This window comes from Buceros rhinoceros, unplaced genomic scaffold, assembly GCF_000710305.1.
Source record: "Buceros rhinoceros silvestris isolate BGI_N320 unplaced genomic scaffold, ASM71030v1 scaffold5732, whole genome shotgun sequence".
NCBI lineage: Eukaryota > Metazoa > Chordata > Aves > Bucerotiformes > Bucerotidae > Buceros > Buceros rhinoceros.
Window position 1 is genome coordinate 26,106 of NW_010398201.1, and position 27,301 is coordinate 53,406.

Genomic DNA, 27,301 nt, shown 5'->3' on the forward strand with positions numbered 1-27,301 from the left:
CAAATCTGAAAACTGAGTCATCCTACCGTTAACAAACTTAAATATAAAACATAAAAGAGTATTTTCTATTTTGCATTTATGTATTCTCCAATACATAATTAAAAAATAATTAAGGATAAAGGCATCTCTAAAAGTAAGATTTTCTTCTTCAAAATGTTTCTAAATGCATCGTTATAGAGTAGACACATACACACTAAGAGACCTGAAGGCAGGAAAGAATAGTCTAACGAATCTCAAAAACCACTTGCAGTCAGCACCAAGAACAATGTATTTCTCCTGACTGTTAATCCAATCTCTGCTCCATTTCTGTGACTGCTTAAGTAGGTGACTGAAGTAGCTGTGACATTTGCAAAACAGGGCACAAAATTCACAACTGTATCTGCAGAATAGGTTACAGTCACACTTTTGGATTCAATGCCATCAGAAAAACTTAACGGATTTATCCTACCTGATAGACAGCACTATGAGTGCTGCACAGCTCGCTCTAACCCCTCACTGGGACATCAGCTTACAGACAAAGAAATTTGTCATGACCAGCAATCTTAATTGTGGCTTGCTTTACTTACCCTAACTCTGAATACTGACAGAACTCCAAAAAACATTTGACAGGATTATATGGTGTTGCACATGGCTCCTGTATATAGGACAGGCCTAATTTTTCCATGCTAGATAATATACACACATTGTAGTTAATGTGAATGCTCCTGGCTATGCAACTACATGGACTATAATCTACTTGAATGCTTCTAAGCCTGCAGGCTGCTTATACCTTCTCATAGAAGGCAAGTTTTTAGCTTTTTCACAGAAAATCTAGAGCCTGCTTTACTTCAGCTGAGCTGTACTGAGGTATGAGGAAGACTGAAGTCCGGTGTTAGTGTATGTTTTACTGCTATCATTAAGAATTGTACACGAACCTCTGATCACGGTAACATTTTCTGAAAATTAGAAAAAATTCCACTGTAAAATTTAGCAAGTGTTAACTGCAGCAGTAGTGTTCTTTAAGCTCCTTTATCACGAAAGATGGGCAAAAGTGAAAGGCTGTAATTCTGTCCTCATCATGACTGCATACTCTCTGAGAAGGTGAGTTTTATATATATAAAGAGACTGTTAATATGGCACAATAGCTGCCTTTACCCAGTAGATTCCTCACTTTACCTTTCTCCCAGGACATCCACATCTTTCTGATATGACGATGCCCAAAGTTATACATGATATTTCAGAGTTGACATCACTGGGATCATGCAGAGAGGGGACCATTACCCTTCTTCTCCATGATGTGCTGCTTCTGTATACACGGCCTGGAAGAGTATTAGTTGCTTCTTTTGCCATATCACATCTCAAGTGCATGGCTATCATCCTACTCCATAAGAGTTTGGCAACCAACTTCAACAGGAGCAGGTTCACACCTCATCTCCACCTGGCTGAGTCTCTCAGCCTTTTAGGACTTGTCATAGCACTGTTGAGGAGCAAGTCACCAGGTCTGACAATTCTGCGAACTATCTTGCATTTGGGGAGTGATCACTGCCATAGATGGTAGCACTCCCTCTCAGCTATATGTGGAATGTTACTGAGAACTTTGGTTTTCATAGAATAGGAAAGACCTTTAAGATCAACAAGTCCAACAATTAACTCAGCACTGCCAGGTCACCACTAAATCATATCCCTAAGGACCCCATCTACACGTCTTTTAAATATCTCCAGGGGTGGGGACTCCACCACTTCTTTGGGCAGCCTGTTCCAGTGCTTGACAAACGTTTCAGTGAAGAGTGTTTCCTAATATCCAACCTAAACCTCCAGTGGTTTAACTTGAGGCCACTTCCTCTGGTCCTATTGCTTGTTACAGTCTTTCTCTGATTCAGCTTCTGTTTGCCACACGCCCCTTCACTATACCTGCTAATTTAAACAGCATGTTGTTCAATATACTATGCAACTACGCAACATATCACCCATATTTGGCTAGTCACTAGTGAAGATTCAGATGCAGTAATTACCAATTTCCTTGTAACTTTATCAGGCTTCTCTCTCCCTGCCATTTTCCACTTCCATTTGTCACTTTTTTTCTCATCAACAACCTCTAGTATTCCTTTGGCAATCAGGCACGAGAATTATCTAAACACATTTAATTCTCCTTTTGAAAACATTACAGATTAGTAAATGCAGGAATGGTGTGGAGTGGGTTGAGCCAACATGAATGTATGGCAGTGGGGCAAGATGGGTGCAGACTGCCAGCAAGCTTGATGGGCCTCAAACTGGGCAAGAAGAAGGGTGGGGGCATCTGTACCTAGGGCACAGCGAGATGTGATAAATTTGGAAGTGAAGTTGTGAAGAGTGGTATATGACAGGAGTGGTAAAAAGAAAGGGGAGAACAAGAATAAAGCTTGAAACTGGTATCTTTCCTTTTTATGCACCTTCTTTCTTTGATTCCTAGATACAACAGAAGTGCCTTAGGACAATTCCATGGGCTCTGGCTTCTCCAGACCTGGAACAATAAATTGTAGAAAAAAGATGCTATAGCAAGAATCCTGACAACTGTTGTGTGAGGCTGATGAAGGTGTATGTTGAATAAATCCCGAAAATGAGCGGGCTCTTGTAAAGATAACTAGTGTGCTTTAAGGCATGAACTGATGGCATGGCTGTCCATATGGAGTTTTCAATTTGCGAACTGGAGAAGGTGGAGATGGTGGAAAGGAGCAATATGGGAAGGAAGTGTTTTCTTCCAAGGCTACAGGCATCCAGTGCTGGTCAACAGAGAACGTAAAACACAGTTGCTCTTTAAAGGCATTAGCGACCATTAGAAATTGCCTTATCATAAGCTTAAAATGCTGATTTCTGAAACTACTCACGTTCAGCGTGTTAATACTGATGCTGTAACAGTAAACACACATTACAGGAAAAACTACTGGTAAAATAAAAAAAAAACACTGACAAATTCTTATTGTTTTCCTTAGAAACTCTTTGTTCTCTGCTCATTCATTTCACCAAAAGAAATGCAGTCCATCTTTTCAGAGAGTATTCACTGATAAATTGCTTCATGATTTCACTCACGCCTTGTTTAGGGAGTCAAAGGCTGGGTGAATTCTTCTGGTAAGCCATATATGTTCGTCTGGCAGCTGGTTGGCCTGACAAATAATCTGCCATAAAACAATTCAGATCTGAACTTCCCGACCTTAATTGCTCCATGGTAAGTGCCCACGCTGCTCCTAGCCTGCGGCAAAGTAGTTTCACCCTTCTTTCATTTAATCAAATGTTATTCATTCAAACTGAATGAGAGTGGTATCCATTTGCTGCAGGATATACATGCACACAATTATGGCTTAGCTATCCAGTCTGTGCAAGTTCATACTTTAGCTTACCTCTTGATTGTGCGTTTACAAGACTATATCCTAGAGATGGCCTGTAGAATTTACAATGGGTAAGTCAAAGCATCCATTAACCTTGTGCAAGACTAGAAGAATATTCTCCCTTCTTACTGGGTGTCAAAAGCCTTTCTTTTCTGTTACACCTTTGATACAGCACCCCCATTAATCATTTGCTCTTCCCCAGGTTTTAACAAGAGACACGGAACAGCATTTATTGTTTTTCTGTAAGTAAAGACAATCTCAAACTGTCCCTGGATGACCCCCTTGAAAGAGTATATGACTCAGGTTTCATTTGTTTTCTGTCCTGGTATGCTCTCTTCTGACACATCTACAAGTTTAGTGATGCCTGGAGGAAAGAAACAGGTCAGAGCTGGGATTTCTCAAAATTTGTTTTATTTGGTAATAAAAAGGCCTGTAAAGTAAGGCCTCTATAAAGACTGTTATATTTGTTAAATCTACAAAATGTATAGCCTTGTGAGTAGCACTCTGCAAAAATATACCATCCTCATAGCTATTAATCACTAGCTAAATTTCCCCTCAGCCTCCTCTTCTCCAGGCTAAACAACCCCAGTTCCCTTAGCTGCTCCTCACAGGACTTGGGCTCTACACCCTTCACTGGCTTCACTGCCCTTCTTTGGACATGCTCCAGCATCTCAAAGTCCTTCTTGAAGTGAGGGGCCCAAAACTGGACACAGGATTCAAGGTGCAGCCTCACCAGTGCCAAGTACAGGGGGATGATCAATTCCCAAGTCCTCCTGCTGGCCACACTATTGCTGATACAAGCCAGGATGCCATCGGCCTTCTTGGCCACTTGGGCACACTGCTGGCTCATGTTCAATCAGCTGTCAACCAACACCCCCAGGTCCTTTTTGCACTGAGGCAGCTTTCCAGCCACTCTTCCCCAAGTCTGTAATGTTGCAGGGGATTGTTGGGGCCCAAGTGCAGGACCCAGTACTTGGTCTTGTTGAATTTCATACAATCTGCCTCAGCTCATCGATCCAGCCTGTCCAGATCCATCTATGGAGCCTCCCAACCTTCAGGCAGATCAACACACCCACCCAACTTGGTGTCATCTGCAAACTTGCAGAGGGTGCACTCAATTCTCTCATGAACATCATTGATAAAGATGTTAAAGTAGCCCTGGGGAACACCACTTGTGACTGGCTGCCAACTGGATTCAATTCCATTCACCACCACTCTTTGGGCCTGGCCATAAACCTCCCTGTAACCATTTAAGTCCTTACACTGTGATACTGACCTTTTCAATCATACCTGATTTCCTTTTATGCAAATTTTAAGGTAATCAATCACTGGGAAAGCTAAATCTCAACATTTCTACAGTACTTCAATATTCATGATTCAGACTGACATCATTATTCTTACTCGCTGCATGCTACTTTGCTTCCTCCTGCTTTGTCCTCCTTTCAATCTCTTTTTTACACACATTTTTACCTTTTATCTCCTTTTATCACATCACAAAGCTGGAACCTCTTGGCAGTTTCTGTTCTTAATGAACATAATGAACTTATGAACATAAAATTGAAACATGAGAGAAAATAATTGGGAAATAAAAACTGTCATGGTACAATGAGTGATGAATATTCACTGTAATTATAAACTGTGTGTAATACTAGGCTATATGACCCAGGAGGTTGCTTTTTAAGGATCTGAATTTTAAGAGCCTTATTAAAAGATTTTCAAATATTTAAATGGACTTAGGCTGCAGATAATAGAGATCACTCAATGAAAAAAATAACTTGTTTACAGAGAGCTACTCGTATTTCATCTTTTTTTCTTTCTTTTTCTTTCAAGAGACTTGGTACATTACATACATTTATTTATTGCTGACAGCCTGCTTGCTTACTGTAGTAAGCAGTTCAAACAATGAGAGACAAATTACACTTTCCCACAGTAACTTATTTTCAAAACAATTTAGCACAGTGGAAAGCTTTCTCTTAACTATAGTTTCAGAGACTAGACACAATACAGTATAAAAGTACTGTAAAAATAAAAAGCTCAAGCAACAGAAGAAAATTGAGACATTGGTATTAGGAAGCAATAATGATTACCTTGTTTTTATTCAAACATACGAAAAAATACTATTTGAAAAGCAGGTATTTACTGCTATTTGTGTGAGTGAATGTAATACTTTAAAATGTTCATGTATTTTATTAGCACAAATGACAAATGCTTATGATAATATTGTCCAGTAACTCACAGCATGACGCTTGGGAAATACTGGAATAAGCAAGTATGTGTGCAGGTGAGTCTCTGGCGCTACTCAGAAAGAATGTACCTGAAAAAGGCATCATGAACACTGAGGATGGAAAGTATCTTTGACAGGCAAGTATTTGAAAGGATCACAACGATGTATGAACCTGATGTTTTGCTGCAGCTTACCTGAGACAACTGAAATGTAGTTACCATCTTGGCATCTTAAAGTTACCTAAGCAATGGGAATAACATTTTTTTTTCAAAATGTGTACAAATATGTTGCATTTTGTCATCTTGATAATAATAAGGAACATTTAAAATGTAGACTCCAAAAGAGGTATTTATCTTTCAAGGTAGCTAGCTAACCGACAGACGTTGCCACACAAATAACAGAGTAAGTAAACTTTGAAACACGTTTTGTTACATCGCTGTGCTCATATACAGCTGCATTTGGAGAAGGGATACTCTTGCTTTCTCTAACTGGAATACAGGTTTTAAATGAGAGGACAGTAAGAATCCTGCACTTTGTCTCTTCAAATCTCGGTCAATCTGTCAGCAATGCTACTTTGTATTCTGTGGCAGGAAGCAAAAAAAGACACCTAACAAATTTTTGACCTGGGGGATTTCTCAGTGTCAAATTTCACAGCATCAGATGTTCATATTTTCTCTCAAGAACTCTAGCCATTTCCTTATTTCAAGGGTTTGGCAGCTTTCATTCCAAATGCTTTAATTCCCTCTTCTATTCTCTATCAAGCTTTCCTTGGACAGGGTCCCTGTTATTAGTTCTTTGCCTCGCAAAGCTTGTAACTTCTTAACTTATGACTGATGAGATGAACTGCTGCTATCAATTGGGACTTCATCAGTTGATAGAAGAATGAAATCATGAAAAAAGAAAAACATCTGGGTATTATAGAAGTAAGTATGGGCTGCTAATACAAGTCCACAGGAGAGGTCTTACTGAGGTCATTTCCAACAGTGAAGGGTACATACTGATACCATTTTAAAGCTAGTGAAGTCTTACTATCAGAAAGAGTTCTGCTGAGCTTTGCCTACAGTTCTGGACAGCCACATCCATGGGTTAAGAAAGATTAACTTGTATCAGGATGTGTACAAAGATGGTTTGTAAGACTGACAAGGGGAATGGAGAGTCCAACCTGCATAAGGTGACCAACTCTTTTGCACTAAACAAATAAAAGAGATGATCCCAACCCTCCCAACCCCAAAGCACGCAGATTGCTCTCTACAACCAAATACCTAGGAATAAAGAAAAAAATCAAGTATTCTTTGAGCTGACAGCAGTGATTTACTAACAATTTATATATAATAGTCATTTATACTAAAATTTGAAGGAAGTAAATGGATTGTTAGAAAACGTTGAAGAATGTTGTTATTCTTGAATTTAGAGGTCATGCTCTTAGCCTGCATCCACTATATGGGTACCTTGAAGAATAAACGAGTTTGTGTCTGAAACAAGGATGTGCAGAAGATGATGGTAAGTGAAAATTCATCTCAGAGCTATAATCTATATAAGCATACAAGTGCAGGTAAGTCTTTCAGATGAAATAACAAGATATGACTCAAGTAATTTGACAGGTGAAAGAAAGGACAGACTTACGGAAAGACATTAGACTGGCAAATGGAGTTCCATTTTATCTATACAATCTCATGCTAAAGTGCCATACACAAAAATATTAATCTCATGGAAAGACATCAGAAAACTGAAGCAAAACCCAGCTTGCCTCTTCCTATAGCAACTTTCCAAAACATGTGACAGGTGAAAATGTGTTGCAATGTCGATACAGGTGACGCAGACTTAATTCTGTGATGTTTTGAGTATGGGACTAATGTTCTACAGGCCTAACAGGGGAAGATTCCTTGCAGGTTATGTATGTGTAATGGTAAAGCATTTTCAAGCCTTAGCTAACTAAGACTGTCAAGATATTAATTTGAGGCAAAGTTGTATGCTTGATACTGACTCTTTGACACTCAACGGTTTTTATACAAAGCGACAGTCACCAAATGATTTAAAAATGGAAACAAAATCTCCTTGAGCATTGTACACTCTTCAGGACTTACACATGACTATTGTTTATGTACAAATGACAACATTCAAAATGAAATCAACTTTTTAACTTAACACTGAACCTTTTCATTGCAATTAAAAAAAAAACACTAAAAAAAAAATCTATAATTACCTGGTTGGTAGAAATTTGGTGAAAGTTCTCTGGCAACTGCTCTTGCAATATCACATTCTTGGCGAGCAGCCTGAGCAGCCTGATCTGCAGCATCAGCTTTAGCTCTTGCATGTGCAGTTCTGTATGGAGTAGAAAACAGTTTATATGCAGAGTGGTCTTTTATGAGTTGCATCAATAATGCAAGAGCAAAGGACTACTGTCCTCGGTTATCGTACACGATACTGTATAGTAAGTACACTCTTATGACCACTTACTGTGAGTAACTGCAGATCAGTCAAAGTATTTCAGAATCAACACATTATTCCTTCTGACCTGTTCATCCTTGTATCACATTTACTTGTAGGTGCACAACTTACAGCCCAAGCTTATAACATTTCTAAACAGAAAAAAATAGTACCTGACCGAAACCTGGGATTATGACTTCATATGTAACCAGACTGTGCACAGAAATGTACAGGTCAGACTGGGCCACCACGCTGATTCCTAAACAGGCTCTGTGAGACCAGGACACACGGTGTTGAAGGGGACTGTGGAATGCTATTATCTTTACAACATTTCAAAGTTAATGCTCAATGCTTGGTGCTACATAAATTTTTTTGAAGGGGAAAACTGAGGTATGTTGGTCCAAAACAATGAGAAATGACTTCCACAATCAGACCAAGTTGGAAAGAATGAATGGAAAATGTGTTTGACGCTTCAACAGGCATTTATATAAATGGGGACTTAACAGTTCAGAATTCTTGTAACTCACTGAATTTCAAATCCAATGCAATCTGAACAGATAACTTTTCTGAAGTCAAGACAACAGTTTGGAATACTTTTGTAACACAATATGCCCTCTGCTTCCACTTTTTCCCTTCTGCTATTTCTTATAAAGCCTCAGGAACAGCTTGTGCAAGTGCCTCTGACGTCTGACTGTGCACACTGACAGTTATGTTACTGCGGGATTGCATCACTGTTTGTCCCATCTTTCCTCCCCACTTCATTTTTTAAACAGTCATCTCTTTAAAAATTACTGATGGCAGTGATCTGTCTGTGCCTCTACAGCTCCAGCACATAGCCTAGAGCTACAGTATGGTTCATTAGAACAGAGGGGAAGCTAAATATGGCAAACTGGCAGAGTTTTTTGATTAATATATAAAGATATTAATATATAGAAATATTAATAACATTTCTAAACCAGAAATACTAAATTTCATTATCTCAGGACTTTTGTCATAACATTCTGGTAGAAAACTGACACTTAAGTAAGAAAAAAATCAGTTAAGAGGGCAACAACAGCAGCAACTTTTATCCCTTGTGCCTGGTGATACTACTAATCAACAGCAATCCAATAAATGAAAGCTTTCAACAACTTTGCTGTAAAAATTTGGGTTCATTTTCAAGGAATAAAAAAAAGATCTACGCATGTCAGACAAAGCAAGAATTACATGTTAGCATTAACCAGAATGAGCACCAAGAGATTAACAGTATGGCAGACTTTGCAATTCTAAAAGGATGTTTAATCCTGTGGGGTACTAGTATAAACACAGACATAAAAAACCCCACATAGACAGTTTCATCTGTGTTGCCTGGAGAAGATTTACTTAAGTTACATCCCCCCTAAAATGTGTGTGTGGATAAATGTTGAAAGTGATTTCAAAGCCTAGTTTGTCATAATTTACTGGATAAATATCAGCTCATGCTGCCTTCTTGCAGGTCCCTCTAGGTTTCTGAGAAAAAAGATAACAAACTAATATGCAGTAACAACTTTGACTTCTACTCAGGATGGTGGAAGGAAACCATTAATCAAAACAAATACACCATATAATCCCGTATGTGTCCTGTGCAGTTCATGAATGGTTGTACGGTATGTGCTTGCTTAGTAACAGTAATCAAATCTGTTCTTTCTCTATAATCATTATTTTCAATTAGATGAGCTATACTTAGCTCCTGCATAATTATGTCTATGTAGCATAAACTCAATGACGCAATCCTAGCACTGGGATATTGTTCTGTGAGACAGTAATGTAGTCTGCACATAGATAAACTAGACACTGATCATCCTTCTGTGATGACAAAACAACCAGATTATTCCCATATAAAAACAGTCTAATACTACTGCTACTGCCACAACAGACGTTTTAAAATCTACTATACTAAATGACCAGCATCAGGAAAACATGCTGCCAGGACAGCACAGTTATTTATTGATGCTGAATTTTCTGTATGATTATATTCAAGAAGCAAATCACACACCCTGCCCAAACATCCACTATTAATTAGTTAAGGAATTAAATGGTGACATGAGTGATAAGCTAGTGAAAGTTTGTCACATGAAACTGGGCAAAGCAAGTCACTGCAGGAAGAAGCCAATGGAAGAGAAAGTAAACGAGCACTGCTTTCCTTGGCTGCTCTATCTCACACTTCTTTTCTTCAACTCGCACTTCCCGCTATTCTGCCCCTTTTGTACTTACATCAGGAATTCCGGCAGACCAGAACAGGATTGACTGCTCAGACCTGAACACTGCCAAGGTATGTCTCAGTGATACATCCAAGCAGAGCCTCAGTGCTGTGCTGACACTGAGAGATGATGCAGCAAGAGGAACTAAATAGGCACAGGACGATAACACGCAAGAACAGCTCCTGAGCAGGCCTTCGACTAGCCAAACAGAAGCGTGTGCATGTGGCTGTACTGAGACACTTCCCTGAATGCCTCTTCAGCAAACATCATTGACGAGGAATAGCAAATGTGAAAAGCACAGAAACACGGCTCTTAATTATTTGAACACGGGCTCTTCATTATTGGCATTATTTGCTATTTATCACCTTGGTATTCAGATGCTTTACAGGCTAACTTCAGCAACATGTACTTTATCATCTCAATCTGCAACAGTATATTCAAACATCAGTTTCACTTCCTGCACACTCACTTGACACTCACGCTCACTTGAGCGTGGGCTCAAATAATTTTTCTGTTGCTATTTAATTTCCCAGGTGTTTTTTTATTCTGACTTCCACATTTTATTTGTCTGTATGTTTTCCAAATTACCTGCTTAGTTACTTCTGCTTGGCACTACATTTTGTTTGTACTTGTTTTATTCTGCCCTGCACTGACCCCCACATTATCAAGAGTGTTATTATCAGAGGCTATGGAGAAATATGTCAGTTTTGAATGACAACATTTAAATGGGAGAGCTTTCAAAGCAGGGTAGTCCCACTGAAATACAATACTCTCGCTCCACTTATGGTTTACATCGTTTGGGAAAGCCACCTTTGTCTTTTGTTCCTGGAGTAATTTTGTCACTGTAAAGTCTTGAAGTTTTGTTTATTATCAGTAATTATTCATGGAAATGTAAGTCTGTGACACACTAAGTCAAAAAGACCCACATATGAATGACCACCATCTACTTGAGAATTGCTTTTGAAAGAGAAAACTCAGAAAAATGTCTCCTTTCCTCTCCCCCAGCCAAGAAAAAGACTGCAGTAGGCTCTGCATGCTGTTCCTCACATTCTCCAGAAAGGGTCACTCTGAAGTTTCAGCAGTAAAATAGAAGCTATTCAGGGAAGTAGGCAGCAGTTTACACATACTGCAAAATAACTGCAAAATAAGGGTGACTTGCTCTGCAATGCTGCATTCAGGCTTTAGACCATGGCAAAGGACCTTTAATTTTTCTTTTAGGTGAACAGGTAGTTCTTTGTAAACATTCTTAGTAACTAACATATAATACCCATTACTAACTTTTGAACTGCCATATGTTTTTACGTGTGTAGCTACTTGATACTATCATCCTACCGTTAATACTCTGCACGATGCCTCAGAAGTGCTTGAAAGCTTTCAAACCAATATAAAATTAAAGTATTTAAACCAAACCAATTCATATTTAGAGGGACAATCTACCAGCTAATGACTAATGACAATCTATTAGCTAATGACTCAACAGCGGCGGAAAATGCAATCGAGACTGGGATAAAATTAAGTTGCATCTGTGGCAGGAATCAAACTATACTTACATTAAAAAGGAACCCACAGCTATAGCTCAGGCAGAGTGTTGGTACCAAGTGACGACTTGTGGAGTCCCTGTATCTGCCAGTCGCTGTTGTCAGAGAGCGCGGACTGGAGGACCAATAGCTAACATTGCTCTTGTTAGAAATTTTGTTCGGACTCGTATCAGAGTCCAAAGCTTTCCAGACAGTGGGAGAACTGGTGTCACTACTGATAGCTTTCTCCTCTGTGTTTGGTTGGGTAGCTAAACATATACACTCAAGACTATCTACACTTGGGATTATCAATACTAGAGTTTATGAGCACAGAGTCAGGGGCTTCTTACAAGCAGTCTCCTCTTCCAGCAATGCCACAATCAGGTTTCTCTCTACTTCTGTCTGAAAAGTGACTTGAAGGAAGAGTACTGAGGGCTGAAGGGCTTAAACAACATTATCCAGCATTCTGCAGCAACAATACTTATATATAATGCCATGTGTTTGGAATGCATTATGTAATGTTCATCTAAATTTAAACCCCATTTAGAACTGTCTATTTCCCTCCAGATTACTTTGTATTTCTATGGTATCCTGCAACGCACTTGTAATGCTGCCTCATTCAGCATCAATTAAAAATGTAAGCAACATATGTTGACTTCATTTCATTTTTCAGCCTTTATTAAACACAGTGATTCCAGCATAGCAAAATGAGAAGCTTGCTTTCCATTTCTTAAAATTACACAAGTAATTTTCTTTGTTTTCTATCTGTGAAATATATGAAACATAATTATCTTCCTATCAAATTATCCTAAATTAATAATCTTAACAATGTTACTTATTAACGGATTTCCATATTGTAAAATAAAAAATTAAAAAAGGCTACACCTACATGAAGTTTTCAAAGATACATTTAACTGATGACAGCTATCAGGTTTGTCTGAGAAACATTACATAATGTGGGTTACTACCCATACCATCATCTTTGAAACCAGAATTCTCTAAAAAACACTCCTATCTTCCTAAATGCTACAATTCAGTGATTTTTCTAGAAAGCAAAGACTATTCTAGGGGTTTTTTTCCAGGTATGAAAGTTCCAAGCATTTTTACATTTCTTCCTATATATTGGAGGCTCAGTTCTGCAACTGATAAAATTGCTGTGATAAAATTGCTAAAAAGATCATTAGCATATCCAGGAAAAGAGGAGTTGGAGAGGAAAAGGAAACTTTAAGGAGTGATTCTCCGGTAGTTTAATTTTCTCCCTGTCCCCATTTTATTTCCATATTTTCCTGATATTATATATTTTTTAACATTGCAAGTGAGAGACTGGTATTTGTCAAGTAGGTTAGTTATCCTCCTCAGCTTATTTCAATGATACTACTGGGTGAAAAACAATATTCTACTATGGTAGGATTAAAAATATATATGGGCACAACTATGTAGAGCCACCTAACCTCAGAAGAAGTGAGGGCAGGTCAAGAAATATGAGTCTTAGAGAGAAACACAGAGAGGAAAACACCAACTTACAGATACTGCAATACAAGAGCTTCATGTCAATGAGAAACTTCAAGCGCTTCTAAACTACAGACTGAATTGATCAAATGAGACATACGTCCTCGATCAAGAAGTCTGAACTTAGAAACTCTTCAAAGTGCTCCTTTGTACTTTGCTGGAGTTTCCTTTCAAGCAGCCGCTCGTTCTTCACGAACATCAATCAGGAACTTGAGTAACTTGCTACCATCAGTGAAGTCTCATGTTTTTTTCAGTCCTAATTCGTATTAGAAGAACTGAAAACTATTAACCTTTAGTTAACAACTCCTGAAAAACTGAGCAAATTCCTTACAACTGGCTAATGGCCAACCTGACTTCAGTACTTGAAAAATGTGGGGGTAAAGACAGGTTAGCCAGATGTCAGTTTAGGTATAAATTACAGCATTAATTAACTGGGTCTACTAAATCTCCATAAGGATTTACAGGTTAATAGTATATTGTGCCAGACATGATGATTTAACAAGTATTTTGCCAAACACTTGATACACATGTAAAGATTATGGGTCCTATACCTTATCTAGATTGACTTGATTTAACATACCTGGATTGTTTTCAAGGTTTCTGATTTTGTACCCTATGGCAACATAATTAAACAACAGCAAAATTCCATGGAATTAATAAGACAACCAAAATGGATTAAAATCTAACTCCCTGACACATCACAATGATTAATCCATGTTCTGTTTTTGCTCTGGAATTGTTTTAACATTTTACTTCTATAATGTCTCAATACAAGCTAAAACATACTAACGTAGAGTTGGCAGATTACACACGCTGTACTACATAATCCAGAATCCATAAAACAACTAATGGAACAATGTCCAGCTCATCTACGTCTCACGAAGGAAAAAGAAATGTCAGGACACAGTAACTGAGGTTCTAAAAAGACAAGCTTTTCAACTTAAACTTCTCAAGTCTCCTATCTACTCATCGTTGCAGAAACAGAGAAGACACGGTGTACACATGGATATCTGACAGTGGAAAATGGGGAAAACAAAACGGGGAGTACAAGTCTTTCAGATAAAGACAGCGCTGGTCCAACGATTAGAAGCTGAATTTGGACACCTTTTGGGTATCTTTTCCAAAGAAGAAGATGGATCCTTCTAAGTCTTTAAGATGATATTAGGCGGAATACTGAAAGTCTTCTTTAACATATTTTCTGAGGAATTGAATGACATGCTCTTTTGTTTACAGGAAGTGAGATTAGGTGATTTAGAGACTGTTTACATTAGGTATTTCAGAGGTCTGACAAAGTGCTCTCATCATCTCACTGGAGGCACCCCTCTATTAAAAATAAGAAACTTGACTACTCACAGTTTGGTCCTCTGAACCGTGTGGTGGTCAGCACGAATGTGCTCTGCTGTGCCTACGAACAGACTAGTCTTAAAGCAAACACCAATCTACATTTTTGTTGAGGAATTCTGCTGCCTTCTTACGCCAAGATTCAAAAGCTGTCTGCATTCTCCTTTAGACCTCTGACCCACATCAGTAAAACTTTAACTGCTCAGCAATTCGGGGGTGACAATTTCTGTAAATTACACAAGTCACACGTGTACTCAGCAGTCCAGAAAGATTTGAAGTTAACGAAGAACAGCATCCCCAAAAGAAGAAAGTATTTCTGAAAATTCACTTTCAACAACTGAGATAAATCAGTTCAACTTCTCTAGTCTGTTTTGCAGGCCCTCACTCTTTCGCACTTGTTTGGAAACAGACTCACATGCAGATCTCTGAATTTAAAAAATGGTTTTAAATTGCTGTGAAGTATCACTAGAGAAATTGCATTTGCATGGTACTCCCCCTAACCTTAGGTGTCCCACTAGCCTGGCATTTTTTTATGTGCATGCCAGATAATCTGCCCCTGAACAATGGAGCTGGCTCTTAACGTGATGCAATGATTTTACACAGCATTCTGTCAGGAGCTTGAATGACTGAAGTTTTGCTTTCATATTGATTGTACTTGACCCCAGTGCTGGCACAGAAATTTTGAAGACGGCACAGTCTTCGATTTCAGCAAAATGAGCCACATCATTTCAAGCTGAAAGCAAGTTTTCCTGTGGGCTAATCTACAGTTTGGGCAAAATACACCTCCGTATGCTATGCCCATAGGGGTTTTTTCCCCATTTTTGCCAATGGTAATTCACTGTCAGTATTTTTTCATGTCATTAAGTGCCAAGTACATCTAGAGAATAGTATATATCTTGATGTGCATTTGTCTATCCTACTTTATAGGACAGACTATATCTTACCCTATTTTATTACCAAGCCTTCTTAGTGAGTAATACTGTCTTCCAGTTCCCTGGTCCCATAATGTTAATTCCTGCAGACAGGAGGTTTTTTGGAAAGGGGTAAAGAAGTATCTGCAAACAATTTGTTGTTTCTGATCACTAGAGCCAATTATATTGGTTGACTGAAGACAGCTTCTGAATCTAGCTGGAAGCATAAAAAATAGATGCACACTTGAGCTTCAGCTGCTCTTGATGACATAGTTAAGTGAAGGAAAAAAAAGGAGATAAATACATTTCTCTTCCCTTCATCATAAAACACAAGCTTCAAGGAAAAAGCCCTGGGTGATAAGGATCCTGCACAGAGAAGGTAAGCTTCCTCAGGAAATGGGGACACAGGGACCGCTATGGTCATTTGCTTAGAGAATCTCTAAGATACCTTTAGTGCACTGCACGTGTCTCATTCCCTGTCCCTCCCTCTCCCCCCCACTTCCTCTCCCCCCCATTTTTTTCCAAACTGTTCTCTACCTGGGACAAATGAAATATAATAGTAGGTATGACAGCTGCTATCATCAATACCAATATCTGGCAGGTATTCTAGATGCTGCATGTAAGAAAGCACAAACAAATCATCATCCCAGGGATACAGCTAGATGAAAAATAAGAAAAACCTACAAGATGCGGCTAGGAATTATTTTTGTATCAAAATAGACTGTTTTTTTTTTAATTTAAAACATTATCTTACTATTTTTCAGTGTTCTACTGAGTTTACCACTTTCAATTTCTTGTAAAAATAAAAAAAAATCAGAAAATAGGAAATTAAATGTCAATTTTTAGAAAAGAATACATTTAAAATTATTTTTGTTATAATAATTCTAATTTGAAAACTTTTGGAAGCTGTACTAATCAGTAAACTTATTCAGAAAACTATGTTAAACATCATCCTTGACAATGTTTGTATTTCTTAATATATTCTCTTTACAAATTTGGAGTGTTTTTTTAAGGTTAAGATTTTTTTTTCAATTTTAGGGCAAAAAGAGTCCACAGATATTTTAGTAAAGAATACAAAAGTATTGGTAGAGCAAAATACATACTATAGAACCAGTATCCGATGTGTGTTCACATCATAATACATATAATTTACAAGAAACTGATTGCATGAAAATTACAAGAAAAATGTGGAAATTTATTTAAAATTCAGTGGGTTTTGCTGGCTTCAAAAAGTGTAAGATAAACTCTCCAACCAAAAATACTTCATGTATTTATGCCTCATGTTTTTCCTAAGTGACTTTGGCAGTCCGTAATGAATTATAGTTCTGGTAGCTGAATCCAAAGGCTGCATTACTGTGCTTGATGGAGGAAAACAGACTAAGAAAAAAGTCACAAGTACACGCTTAGTGGCTTAGTGCTTACTTGTCTTTCTCTTTCAAAGGCTGTAGCACAAACATTTATTTCTGTCATTTTCCCAAAATAATAACAACAGTATGGAATTGAAATCTTCATAATAATGAGTACAGAAAGGATGCGCTGACCAACCACAGAATAAAGCTTTAATCTAAAATAGCGTTGGGGAGGCTTGAAAAAATATCTAGAACATAATGGCAAACAAAACAATTCTTCATGAGATATAACAGTGCAATTTATGCATGTATAATTAAAAAAGAATGTGGTGTAATTAAGCTTTTTAACAAACATACTGACATGCTGAATTCAAATGATCAGTGGCAATGATTTGTTGGTTGGTTTGGTTTTTTTTTTTTTATAGTCCTTTTAGTATCTTTGGGCATTAAAATCTATTGGGGAAACTGCAGTATGTTGATCCTTTTGAAAGCATTAACTGCATGCTTTTAAGTTTAATCTCTGTGTCCTTAGCAGTCTGAAGAGAAAACTGAATTAGGCTTATCTTTCTTTGCATGGTTCATTTCTGTTCCCTGATCAGGTACCAAATATCTAGAAAAATAGTACTGACAGAAAAATGTCTCGCAAACCATTCTGGGATTAGTACTTCCATTTCCAGCTGTTACAAATCCTCTGACATGTTTAAAGATAACTATTAAAAAGAAATCACAGAAATATTTGAATAACAGAAAACACTGATATGTTATATCTGAGCAGCTTAATTATCCAAAGGCCTAAGCTCTCCATGGAAGTTAAGTGCTTGAGTGTAGGGATGGTTGTATGTGATTTGAATTCTCTGCACACTGACAGATATGAATTGAACTGCTCATATTACACATTAAACATCAAGAGATTGAACAGTATAAACAAGCAAATGACAGACTTGGATGATCCTTCCATCTGTAAACAGGTAATTCCTCTTAACTGAAGAACGCTGCAGATTAAAATAACATCAGAGCATTTCAGACACAGAGCAGGTAACAGCAATTTCACATTTTGCCATTTCCAGCATGAAGAAAATGCAAAACCTGGGTTTGTGATGAACACAGTTAACCGCTTTAAAATTATGTTCTCCTCTATACATTTTTCTCCCTAGTAAATAGATATCTGAATATATTTATCCTCTGTAGCTCCCTACAACACTGCCAGAAACACACAATTTGAATAAACAAACAGCTAGTTCAACCAGCATATTCAACTGGCATCCCATCAGCTACCATAAAAATTGAAAACCCTGGAATGTTGCTCTCTGCTGGTTCCCATAGGGCTGATGATCTTGCCTAGAAGCCCCAAAGGCTTTTGTGGCATCCGGAGGCTGCTGAAAGAGAGTTCACAGTAGCCTATTTATTCCTGCTTAGAGTGGTCCTTGACTGCTTTGTTCAGCTGAAGTCATGCAGATCTGCATGGTGAGGTTAAGGATTCATTGTCATATTCTTACATATTTAACAGCAACCAGTCATGAGAGAAAAAACTTATTGCAGACTCATGAAGTCTACTGTTTTGAGACCCTCTGAACAGAGCTAGTCACGGTCTATTTGCTCCTTTTTTGTTCTTGCTACTGCCCTTATCTGGAGCCCTGACATTCTTCCCTAGCTTCTTCAAGAAAGCAAATACTCTCTTTCCTGAGCCACTAAGGGCAAAATTTTAGTGTAAATATTATGTGTCATGAGGGAGGAAGTAAATCCCAAAATAATAAATCCTAATGGCTTGTTGTCCTCTCTTCTCACAAACAGATTTATCAGACTTTCCAGAAACATCTAAAGTTTGATGAGTTCTACTGACCCTCAAGATTGTGACACAGGAGCAGCTGGCAATATGAGAATCTCCTATTAGGCAATACCACGCACTCCCCCTCCCACCAAAGAGCTATTGCTCCTAAGGCCCAGTATTGAGATCTGCCTTCATGGGCAGGCAATTCCTGAGCGCAAAAATTACTCTCCTAATAAAGTATCTTATAAATAAGTTACCTTCCCAAATTGCTGATCTCTTGAGTTTTTATGAGTATTGGAGCAGGGCCACATGCCAAATCCTCTCCTTTTTGTGTAACACAGCTAGCATAGCTTGTCAGAAGCACCCGATAATCTTCTCTGCCGGCACTGAATGATGGTGCTTCAGGCACATACAAGTGTTTTCTGGAAATGCTAGGCATTACTGAGTACATACCCATGGGGATGACTTTGGATTTTTTTTAGGTCAGGAAAGAATGGCCTTTCTTATCTACCTTGAGAAAATACACAGAGCTTCCAGTGCCAAGAAAGCAAGAACTTCATCTATAGAACTTACATGAAGCAAACAGGTGAATTTTATTTGAGAAAGGCTTCACAGAGAGAAAAATGTTTGGAGAAGGAAAGGAAATAAAAAGCTGTCTCTGGCACAGAAGATTGAAACTGCATGAATGGGCTGGTCACGAAAAATGGTATTTAAGGACCCAGTCATCCAAGGTTCTAACAATTACTCTTGAGGGAACAGGGCAAGAGTGTCTGGAGTCATGTTTTCGAGTGTGGGCTAAAAAGAGATCTCTGCTTTCTAGTTAAATCTATTGGGTTGTATCAGAAGCAAGGATGCTGTCAAAGAAAAAGCAAGGCTGACTCCCATGGCAGCAACTCAGAAACAGTTGGCAATGTCTGTGATCCTGGGACAATTCTTCTGGCAATTGTGCAGTCTGTGTTAGAGAGCACATGTGTCAGTCCCCGACTGCCCAGGGTGAGAGGTCCCAGTATTTTTGGTGAGCATACACCACCAAATCCACACACTGAAGAAGCATGAGGTCTAAAAAGGTCCCATTCCTCCAAAGCACCTGAAGCTACACACTTCATTCCATAAATAGGAAAATCACTGAACAGAATTAGTTCTGTTTAACACTAATCAGGACATCAACATGTCCACTTCTTCCTGCACAGCTACTTGGCTAAGAGTGGACCCTTTTGTTTCACCAAAATTGGTCTCTTTGTTGTCATGAGAACAAGATGGCACTCCACCCTTTACAAAAAGACGATTCCTTGCCAGCAAGACCTGGCAGTCAGCCAAACAGCTGCAGCAAAGCTGAGGTATAGTTTCCTCCGAGAAAGTTCAAGTCATTTGGGGGCTTTGTCCTCAGGTGTGCTTTTGCTTTACAGAATCCCTCTGTACAACAAATACCACTTAGGAGGCCCAACTGGAGTAAAAATACTCAAGCTCTTTTCTTAACTCTCTCTATAAATTAGTTAGGTCTTTTCGGCTGGTGTCCACTGCAGTGTTTTCACTGAATTAAGCAGTCACTCATTAATGTGAAAGACAACCCTGTATGAATAAGAAGCTGATGTGACATGACTTCCCAGATGTTAACCATCCACATGTGCTCCAGTCTTTCGAATCTCCAGATAGAGAAATGATGTGCCACGAGATCAAATTCTTCCTCATAGACACCAGTCAATGGTAAAGTCTCAGATCACGCCAGCAAGTAGACTCTTGTTGGTGCAGACCAATATCTAAAAGACGGTGCCCCAAAAAAGTGAGATAGCAGTCGATTGGCAGACTGTTGAATTGCCCGCTCTCAGCCAATCCTGAGTATCACTCACAAGACATTCCCATACGATACCGTATTGTGGGCGTGACCCCCCGGCCAGTCCAGGAAGCAGCCCAGCTAAACCTGCTGTCAGTCAGCAGCAGGAGGTGTGTTGTTTAGGAGGAGACAGAGAGGTTGTGTCAATGGGTGATTGGAGAGCCGGGTCATCTCTGGGCAGGACACTGAACTTGAAACCAATCCAAGAAAAACACGCAATCATATCACATATATTTGTAGTTTCCTGTGGAGTGTTGAGAGAAACTACGCAGTTGCAATTTGCAGTAAGTAGGTGCCGCAGCAGATTGCTGCAGTTGTATTTCAATAAAGGCTTTGCGTGCATACAAGCTGCTGTTGTGCTATCCGCCCCGACTACTCACGACGTGGTGATTTACCACCACACCGTATGGGCTGGTGTAGAGTAGAACACCGAGTACAGGGGAACGGCCCCCTGTTCACTGAGGAGGGCAGAGATCAGAGAATCAAACCTCTTCCAGGAATGTTGTATAGATATAGAGTACACTTGTTACTACAATTTGTATTTGGGCTAACTGCTATCTCAAAACCAGTGATGAACCAGATTAAATGGCTCTATCTCATTATCTGTTACTGGCATCACTATTGAGACTCATACTGGAGTAACTACAGCTACTGATGACAACATCAGCGGTGCTGTCATTCTCAAATTTTTATCTTAGCAGGTAGTAAGAGCATCACTATATTGCTTAATCTTTATTATTCTGTGACATTTTGCTATGGTAGTTGGGCATTAGTCTCCTCAGCAGCGTACTTAATGGACAATAATTGATTACAACAGAAATCTGGAGCTCACTTTAAGGTTTGATGAGGCCACAAGCTGCTGCAGAAAGTAAAAGGTTCAGCCATGAATCACATATTGTTTATTCCAGCAGATAAGGGCAGGCATATGAAATATCTGAACATGCATATTCCCTAGAAAAAGAATGACTGGCCTTTTTACCTTGTGCAGGGAAGAGTATTTCAGTTGCAAACTGGCGTAAAGCAGGCAGATTCTCATCTGCTCAGTTTAGGAATCTCTGGGCAAGGTATCTTGCCAGAGAATACTAGATCTGGATATTCTGCAAGGTTCTGGAAACATTTGAGCTGAGAACAAGTATTTTCAGTACCCACCATATCCTCTCACTCACAGTGAAAGGAGAATAAGGGAGCCCATTCTATGTTATCCTGCTAGAGGGAAGCCTTATGCATCTTATACTACACTATCCTACATGAAAGTGCAAAAAGGCTCAGCTAGGTATAGGTCCAGAAAGCACGCTACTACTAACAACACAAACCAGCCCCTGGTCTAACCCGCCTGAAGCATATACGCACTTAAGAGTTACACATACCTGAAGAAGAAATGCCACCTGATGCACTGCAGTGCTGCAAGTGAATACTGCTCCTCTATGAATGAGATTTTTGCCAGCGCATGTCAGAGCTGAATTTAGCCCTGTTGGAGATGGGATGATTATGCAGAGTCATTGTCCAGCTAATTACTTTTCCTTCTACAATATCTCCTTCTACAATATCTCCATAAAGTGCAGCAAAAGCTTTAAAAGTTTTAACTATGAGAAGTCTGGAATTCAGAAACTTAAATGCCCCCCCCCCCCTTTTTTTTTTCCTCCATAATGAGATGTTTGGTATCCATCTGTCCTTGAAGCAAACCAAAGAAAAAAAGTCCTGTTATTTGGGTCAATTAATACAGCATAAGGTCTATGAAAATTCACTACTTTTCTCTTAGTATTGGCAATGTCTCAACTAAAATTACTCAAAATATTTCTTTGTGGGTTGTACGTACTTTCTCTTAATGTCCTTTCAGGTAAATCAACCTATTATCTCTAAACTCTTCTACAGTCCAATGCTCTTCATGGTAACTGTTACCCATATATTCTCTTCAGTGGCCTCCTTTCCTACACATGAAATTTTACATGTAAAACACAACGGTTAGTTTGGAGGAAATCCATGAAGCCAACTGTCTCCTGCATCAAGTTCTTTCAAACCACACCACGAAAAGGCACCGTTATCCTGAAAGTGCATGAGAGAATTTTCAATAGTTAATCAAGAATATTTTATATTTAGAAAATTTTACACAGCTGAAAAGTAATTTAGCTAAGGAGATCAGTCTCTTCATTGCTGTTGTCTGTGATTTACTTACTAAAAGTCAGATTTTTTTTTCATTAAAACACCTTCCCCCCTGCTCCCAACCCCAATTATAATGCTTCTTGCATGGAGAAAATCACATTTCTCTCTTATAATTTGCTGGGATGAAAGGCTGTGGGATACAGAAGCAGTGTCGGTCATCTCTAACCTTATGAAAGGTCTGACAGTTTTTTCTCTGTTATCCTTCAGATGATGTTTTTTCAGAGTGCTTAAGAGGAACAAAGTACATCTTGTTTAAGCGAGTTCTCTGAACAATGGTATTGCCTCTTAACAGTGTCAGGCTTGTATCAGAGAACAGAAATGTTAAAAGGCAAGAAGCCAGGTTAGTAACAAAATGAAATACGCTCTGCAGCAATTAAGATGTGAAAGCAGCTAGCTGCCACACAATGGAAAGACACAAGAAATTAAAGTACTCGAAAGTATCTGTAGAGAAATCGAGTCAAGGTGAAGAAAATAAAAATCACATATAAGAAAAATGTATTATCAGGTAAACTTTATCAATAAACCTAAAAAGTAAACAATGACTTTTAGAAAACTGCTTAGTACCCACATGCTCTGTGATATGGGCCGGTTTTGTCTTTTTGTGAATTAGAAAAGCAAGAAAAGCATTAAGGACAGTCCCTGAATTCGGAACTCCATTCACTGAAAAATACTGCACCTTTGAGACTTAGGGTAGAAGAAAAAATTGCAATTCTTGACCAGGTCCAGAGGAATACAGAGAGAAAGATTTTCGTTTGTTTGTTTTTCTTTTACTTGGGTTTTTTGGGTGTTTTTTTAAGGACTATTTATCATTTCTAGCTTAAACTGGTTGTGATGCTATACATTGCAAACTATAGCAACAGATACTCTCTGGCAGGCACCAACAACTTCTTTGTCTATCTTTCCTTATACAAGTGGAAATGAGAGAACACTGCCTTCTTGCCAGCAAATGCATACTGAAGATGATCAAAACTGTGGTTTTTTAAATTTATACTGTTTTTGCACAAATAATTTCAAATATGAAACTTGTTTATCATTGTATCTGTATTTTCTAATCTATTTCTATACCCCTAAGAAACACTTTGAATTATTATTATTTATATATCACAGCCACGAAGTCTATTTACCACTACATGCAGGAGAATTTAGAAGTAGCTATTTAAAACAATGGATGGTAAAATAAACAGAATACTGGCTACAGAAAACAAGTAGAATTTAGCAAGATTAAACAGAGCAACTGTGCTCACTTTCACACATTAACTGGAATGAAGAACCGTTATCTTATGGTCTTTTACATGGCAAATGTATTTTTGTTTTGATTTGTTTTTTATTGAACCATTCTTGTACTATATAAGTGTGTACGTGGATTCAGAAACAACAGCATCTGAAGCATTAAAAAACTTCCAATTACTATAAAGGGAAATAATACATAAAGAAATACCATATCCCATGCGCACAGTCCTACTGTTCAGAGGATTCTCTTCTCTGGCTGGCATTTTGCCCAAACACATTTTTTCTAGATCATCAAATTCCTGATTATACTCTACAGCAAAGGAACACACTAGATCCCTTTAACGGGTTGTGTAGGACAAAAAAAATCCAAGTAAAGCAAGGCTATAGTTCCATGTATGTTTAAATCTGAGAAAGAGCACAGCTGAAAGGAATCATCTTCTCCTCCTCCAGTCTCAGACAGTCACTTCTGCACTCAGACCAGTCCTTGTCTCATGTTTGCAGCTGATTCCTGGTTCAGTTCACTCATACTGAAGGCTGAGAGCATTCTTGAAACTACTGGCTTGAGGAAAGGAGTAAGAAAGTGAGAAAGTTAAGCAAAGGAAGGGCTTGGCATAAAGACTACTCAACTATTTTTTTGGAACTGGGGGATACTGAGCCTTGGGACACTCTGCTCCTGTTCTGTGAGGAATTATTTCATTTCTGGTTTTGTAGGAAATGTTACTGAGGAAAATGCGACAACAAAACATGAAGCAGCTGCTTCTCTTTCACAAACAGTTTTTGCTCCAAATGCTGGAACTGTTTGTATCCCTCCCCTAACAAAAAAGGATCAGTACACGACAATAAAGTCTTTCTACGGTCTATTCGCGTGACTGTGAAATACATGCAAAGACTTTGTGCCTCATGTGGTTTGGTATATTCTCTTACAGCTGCTCCATTTGTACCAGCATACAGATTTGGTGAGGGGAAATTAAGCAACGAGATAGCTCATGAAACTAAGATGAGCAGATTCACAAACTAAAATACTATAGCTGATGAAGTTAGGCAAAGTGAGAACACTACGAGAACACTGTAATGGCTGTTTCGGCTTGGGCAACTTTACAATACCCTTTCTCGGTACTTTACATCTCATCCTCTGCAGCTGGAAGGAAATAGGGCATTCCTCGCTTTTGTGGAGGACCTTCCATCAGGCTACTTAGTGAACTGTGTTTTGGCTAAAACTATGAATCCTTTGGTAGTCATGCAATAAGTACTTCCAAAAACTCTAAGCAATTCAATAGTTCAAAATATCTTCCTCCAGATGTAAATTGTGCAACAATATCCTTCTTACTGGAAATATCAACCGCATTCCTAGTTTGCCTCTATAGATGACCCACCGATGTTTGTACTGTAACTCTCACCATATCCGTTAATAGACTGCTCTACTGAGAGATGTTCTATGACATTATTTAGCAAAACATACCTCACTGCAAATATAGGTCAGGGACATCTAATGGGAAATCTGCCTATGGCAGCACAGTATTTTGAGACATGAAAAATACTGTTTCATATACAGATCCCAAAAATACTTCTAAGAAAGAAATCGAGATTCTTATTTACATTTTCATTGGATGTAATGAGGATGCTTTCACATGAAATGATAGACTTGAGTACAGTCTTTGAGAACACTTCTCTATTGTGCAGGTCGTCTTATGGGCCATGACCTAGGTAATAGATAGAAAACTTAATTTGAGACAGATATAACCTTGCTCCTTTACTGATCACGACACATAATTTAAAACAGACACTAGTGATGCAGACGAAATGAAGGGAAAAAAGATCCAAAAAAGTTCCAACAAAAAACCAAACCAAAACAAAAAATAACTCTCTTCAAATAACACTGGAACATCAGTAACATCAGAAATGCAGAGTTGCTATTATGCTTTCTAGCAATGCAGGACACAATACAGTTACGTTATTAAATGCCTCAAATGTTACATGAAAAAGACTGATTGCAATGAACAATGCATAAGTGAGTTTAGACAAATAATGCCTTTTAAAAGCATCAATTTAAAAGAGGTTATTTAAAAATTGTTTACCGTGCTGTACCACAGTGTTCCACCTATGACTCCAAGGCTTGCCATAACATCTGGCTCATTTCCTGAAAAATCTTGTGGTGGTGCTGAGGGAGAGTATCTCTGGCTTCAGGGCAGTATTTTGAAGGCCCACATGCTCATTCTGCCCTTTTACTTGACACAAATCTGTGGTGTACGTGCACAGGACCACAACCACACCCACATTCATCTGCTTTCCCTTTGGAGACTCTGTAACAGGTCACCTGGCTTACTCTCACCACAGTGCAGGCACCTCTGCACTTGGACCACGCGTATCCATTTACATTGCAAGAAAATAAAAGTGCCCTGTGAAATTTCACAGTAACTATTCTGTTTTAATCAACTCAGCTAACAAACAACAAATTGCTTAACTGAGATCTTATTCAGTGATTTCCCAAGTTTTTCACATATTACTACATGAGTTTATAGTTTTTTCAAATAATGGAAAAAAACTCCACAACTGTACACACCAAAAATAAGCTTCCTTTAAGAAATCCACTTAAAGTTCTTGGCAGCTACATGAAGATTGTTTTAATGAGTGCATGGATTTATGTACTACAAAATTAGAACTATCTTGCTTACATTCACTGCTTCTTGATGCTGACGTTAAGTCTGAAGACAATAACTATGTAGAAAAACAATATTAACTGATACAAAAAAATTAATAAAGATCATGCGTTGCTTGCAGCTATTTCAGTTGATGTGGAAAACCAGGTTATAGCTGATGAGATGGAAAGAACAATCACCATAGCAACAATTTACCACTTAACAATGAAGGGGGAAGGGTGCATCATCTTTCCCTGCTTGCACGTGTAAACAATATTAGATTGAAATTCTCAAGTTCAGCTATTTATTTTGTCCTTTAGCAAAATATGCAGTGAAAAAAATTGTATTCGTTATTACTACAGCATTACAGTCAGCATCATATGTTAGTCCTATTGGCAATTCAGTACCAGGAAAAGAAAATAATGATGATTTTAATTAAAAATCCTCCTTAGTAGTATAAGCTATCATGGAAAAGCTTGTTTCACAGAGGAATAACATATCCCAGTGAATTGGTAATGAATCAAAAATACAAACTGCTTGTTTGCAGCAAGATAATTCAGATATCAAAAGACTTAAACGACATTATTTATTTTAAAATAATTTTTTTTTGTTAAAAGGAACAAAGATTACATACGTACCAACACAACATTATCTGTAACTGCTTTGGCTAATTTAAAAATATGATTTAAGTGTGTTTTCCTCATCTTCTTTGGAATTATTTGTCATGTGTCACAGAAAGGATGCATGTAATTAAAACACACTTTCACTGGTTTTCCTGTGTCTGCACTCTCCCACCTCATGCATACAAGAACACTAACCAACTGCTGAACTAATTGTT

The 27,301-nt window shown here is 38.3% G+C and overlaps 1 protein-coding gene across 1 annotated transcript in view; it reads right to left on the reverse strand.

Moving 5' to 3' along the window:
* JPH1 (junctophilin 1) overlaps positions 1 to 27,301 on the reverse strand; it is a 71,146-nt gene that overhangs the window by 19,237 nt on the left and 24,608 nt on the right. The window contains exon 2 of the mRNA XM_010130998.1: positions 7,769 to 7,887. Coding sequence (XP_010129300.1) covers positions 7,769 to 7,887 — 119 coding nt within the window. The remainder of the gene's footprint in view (positions 1 to 7,768; positions 7,888 to 27,301) is intronic.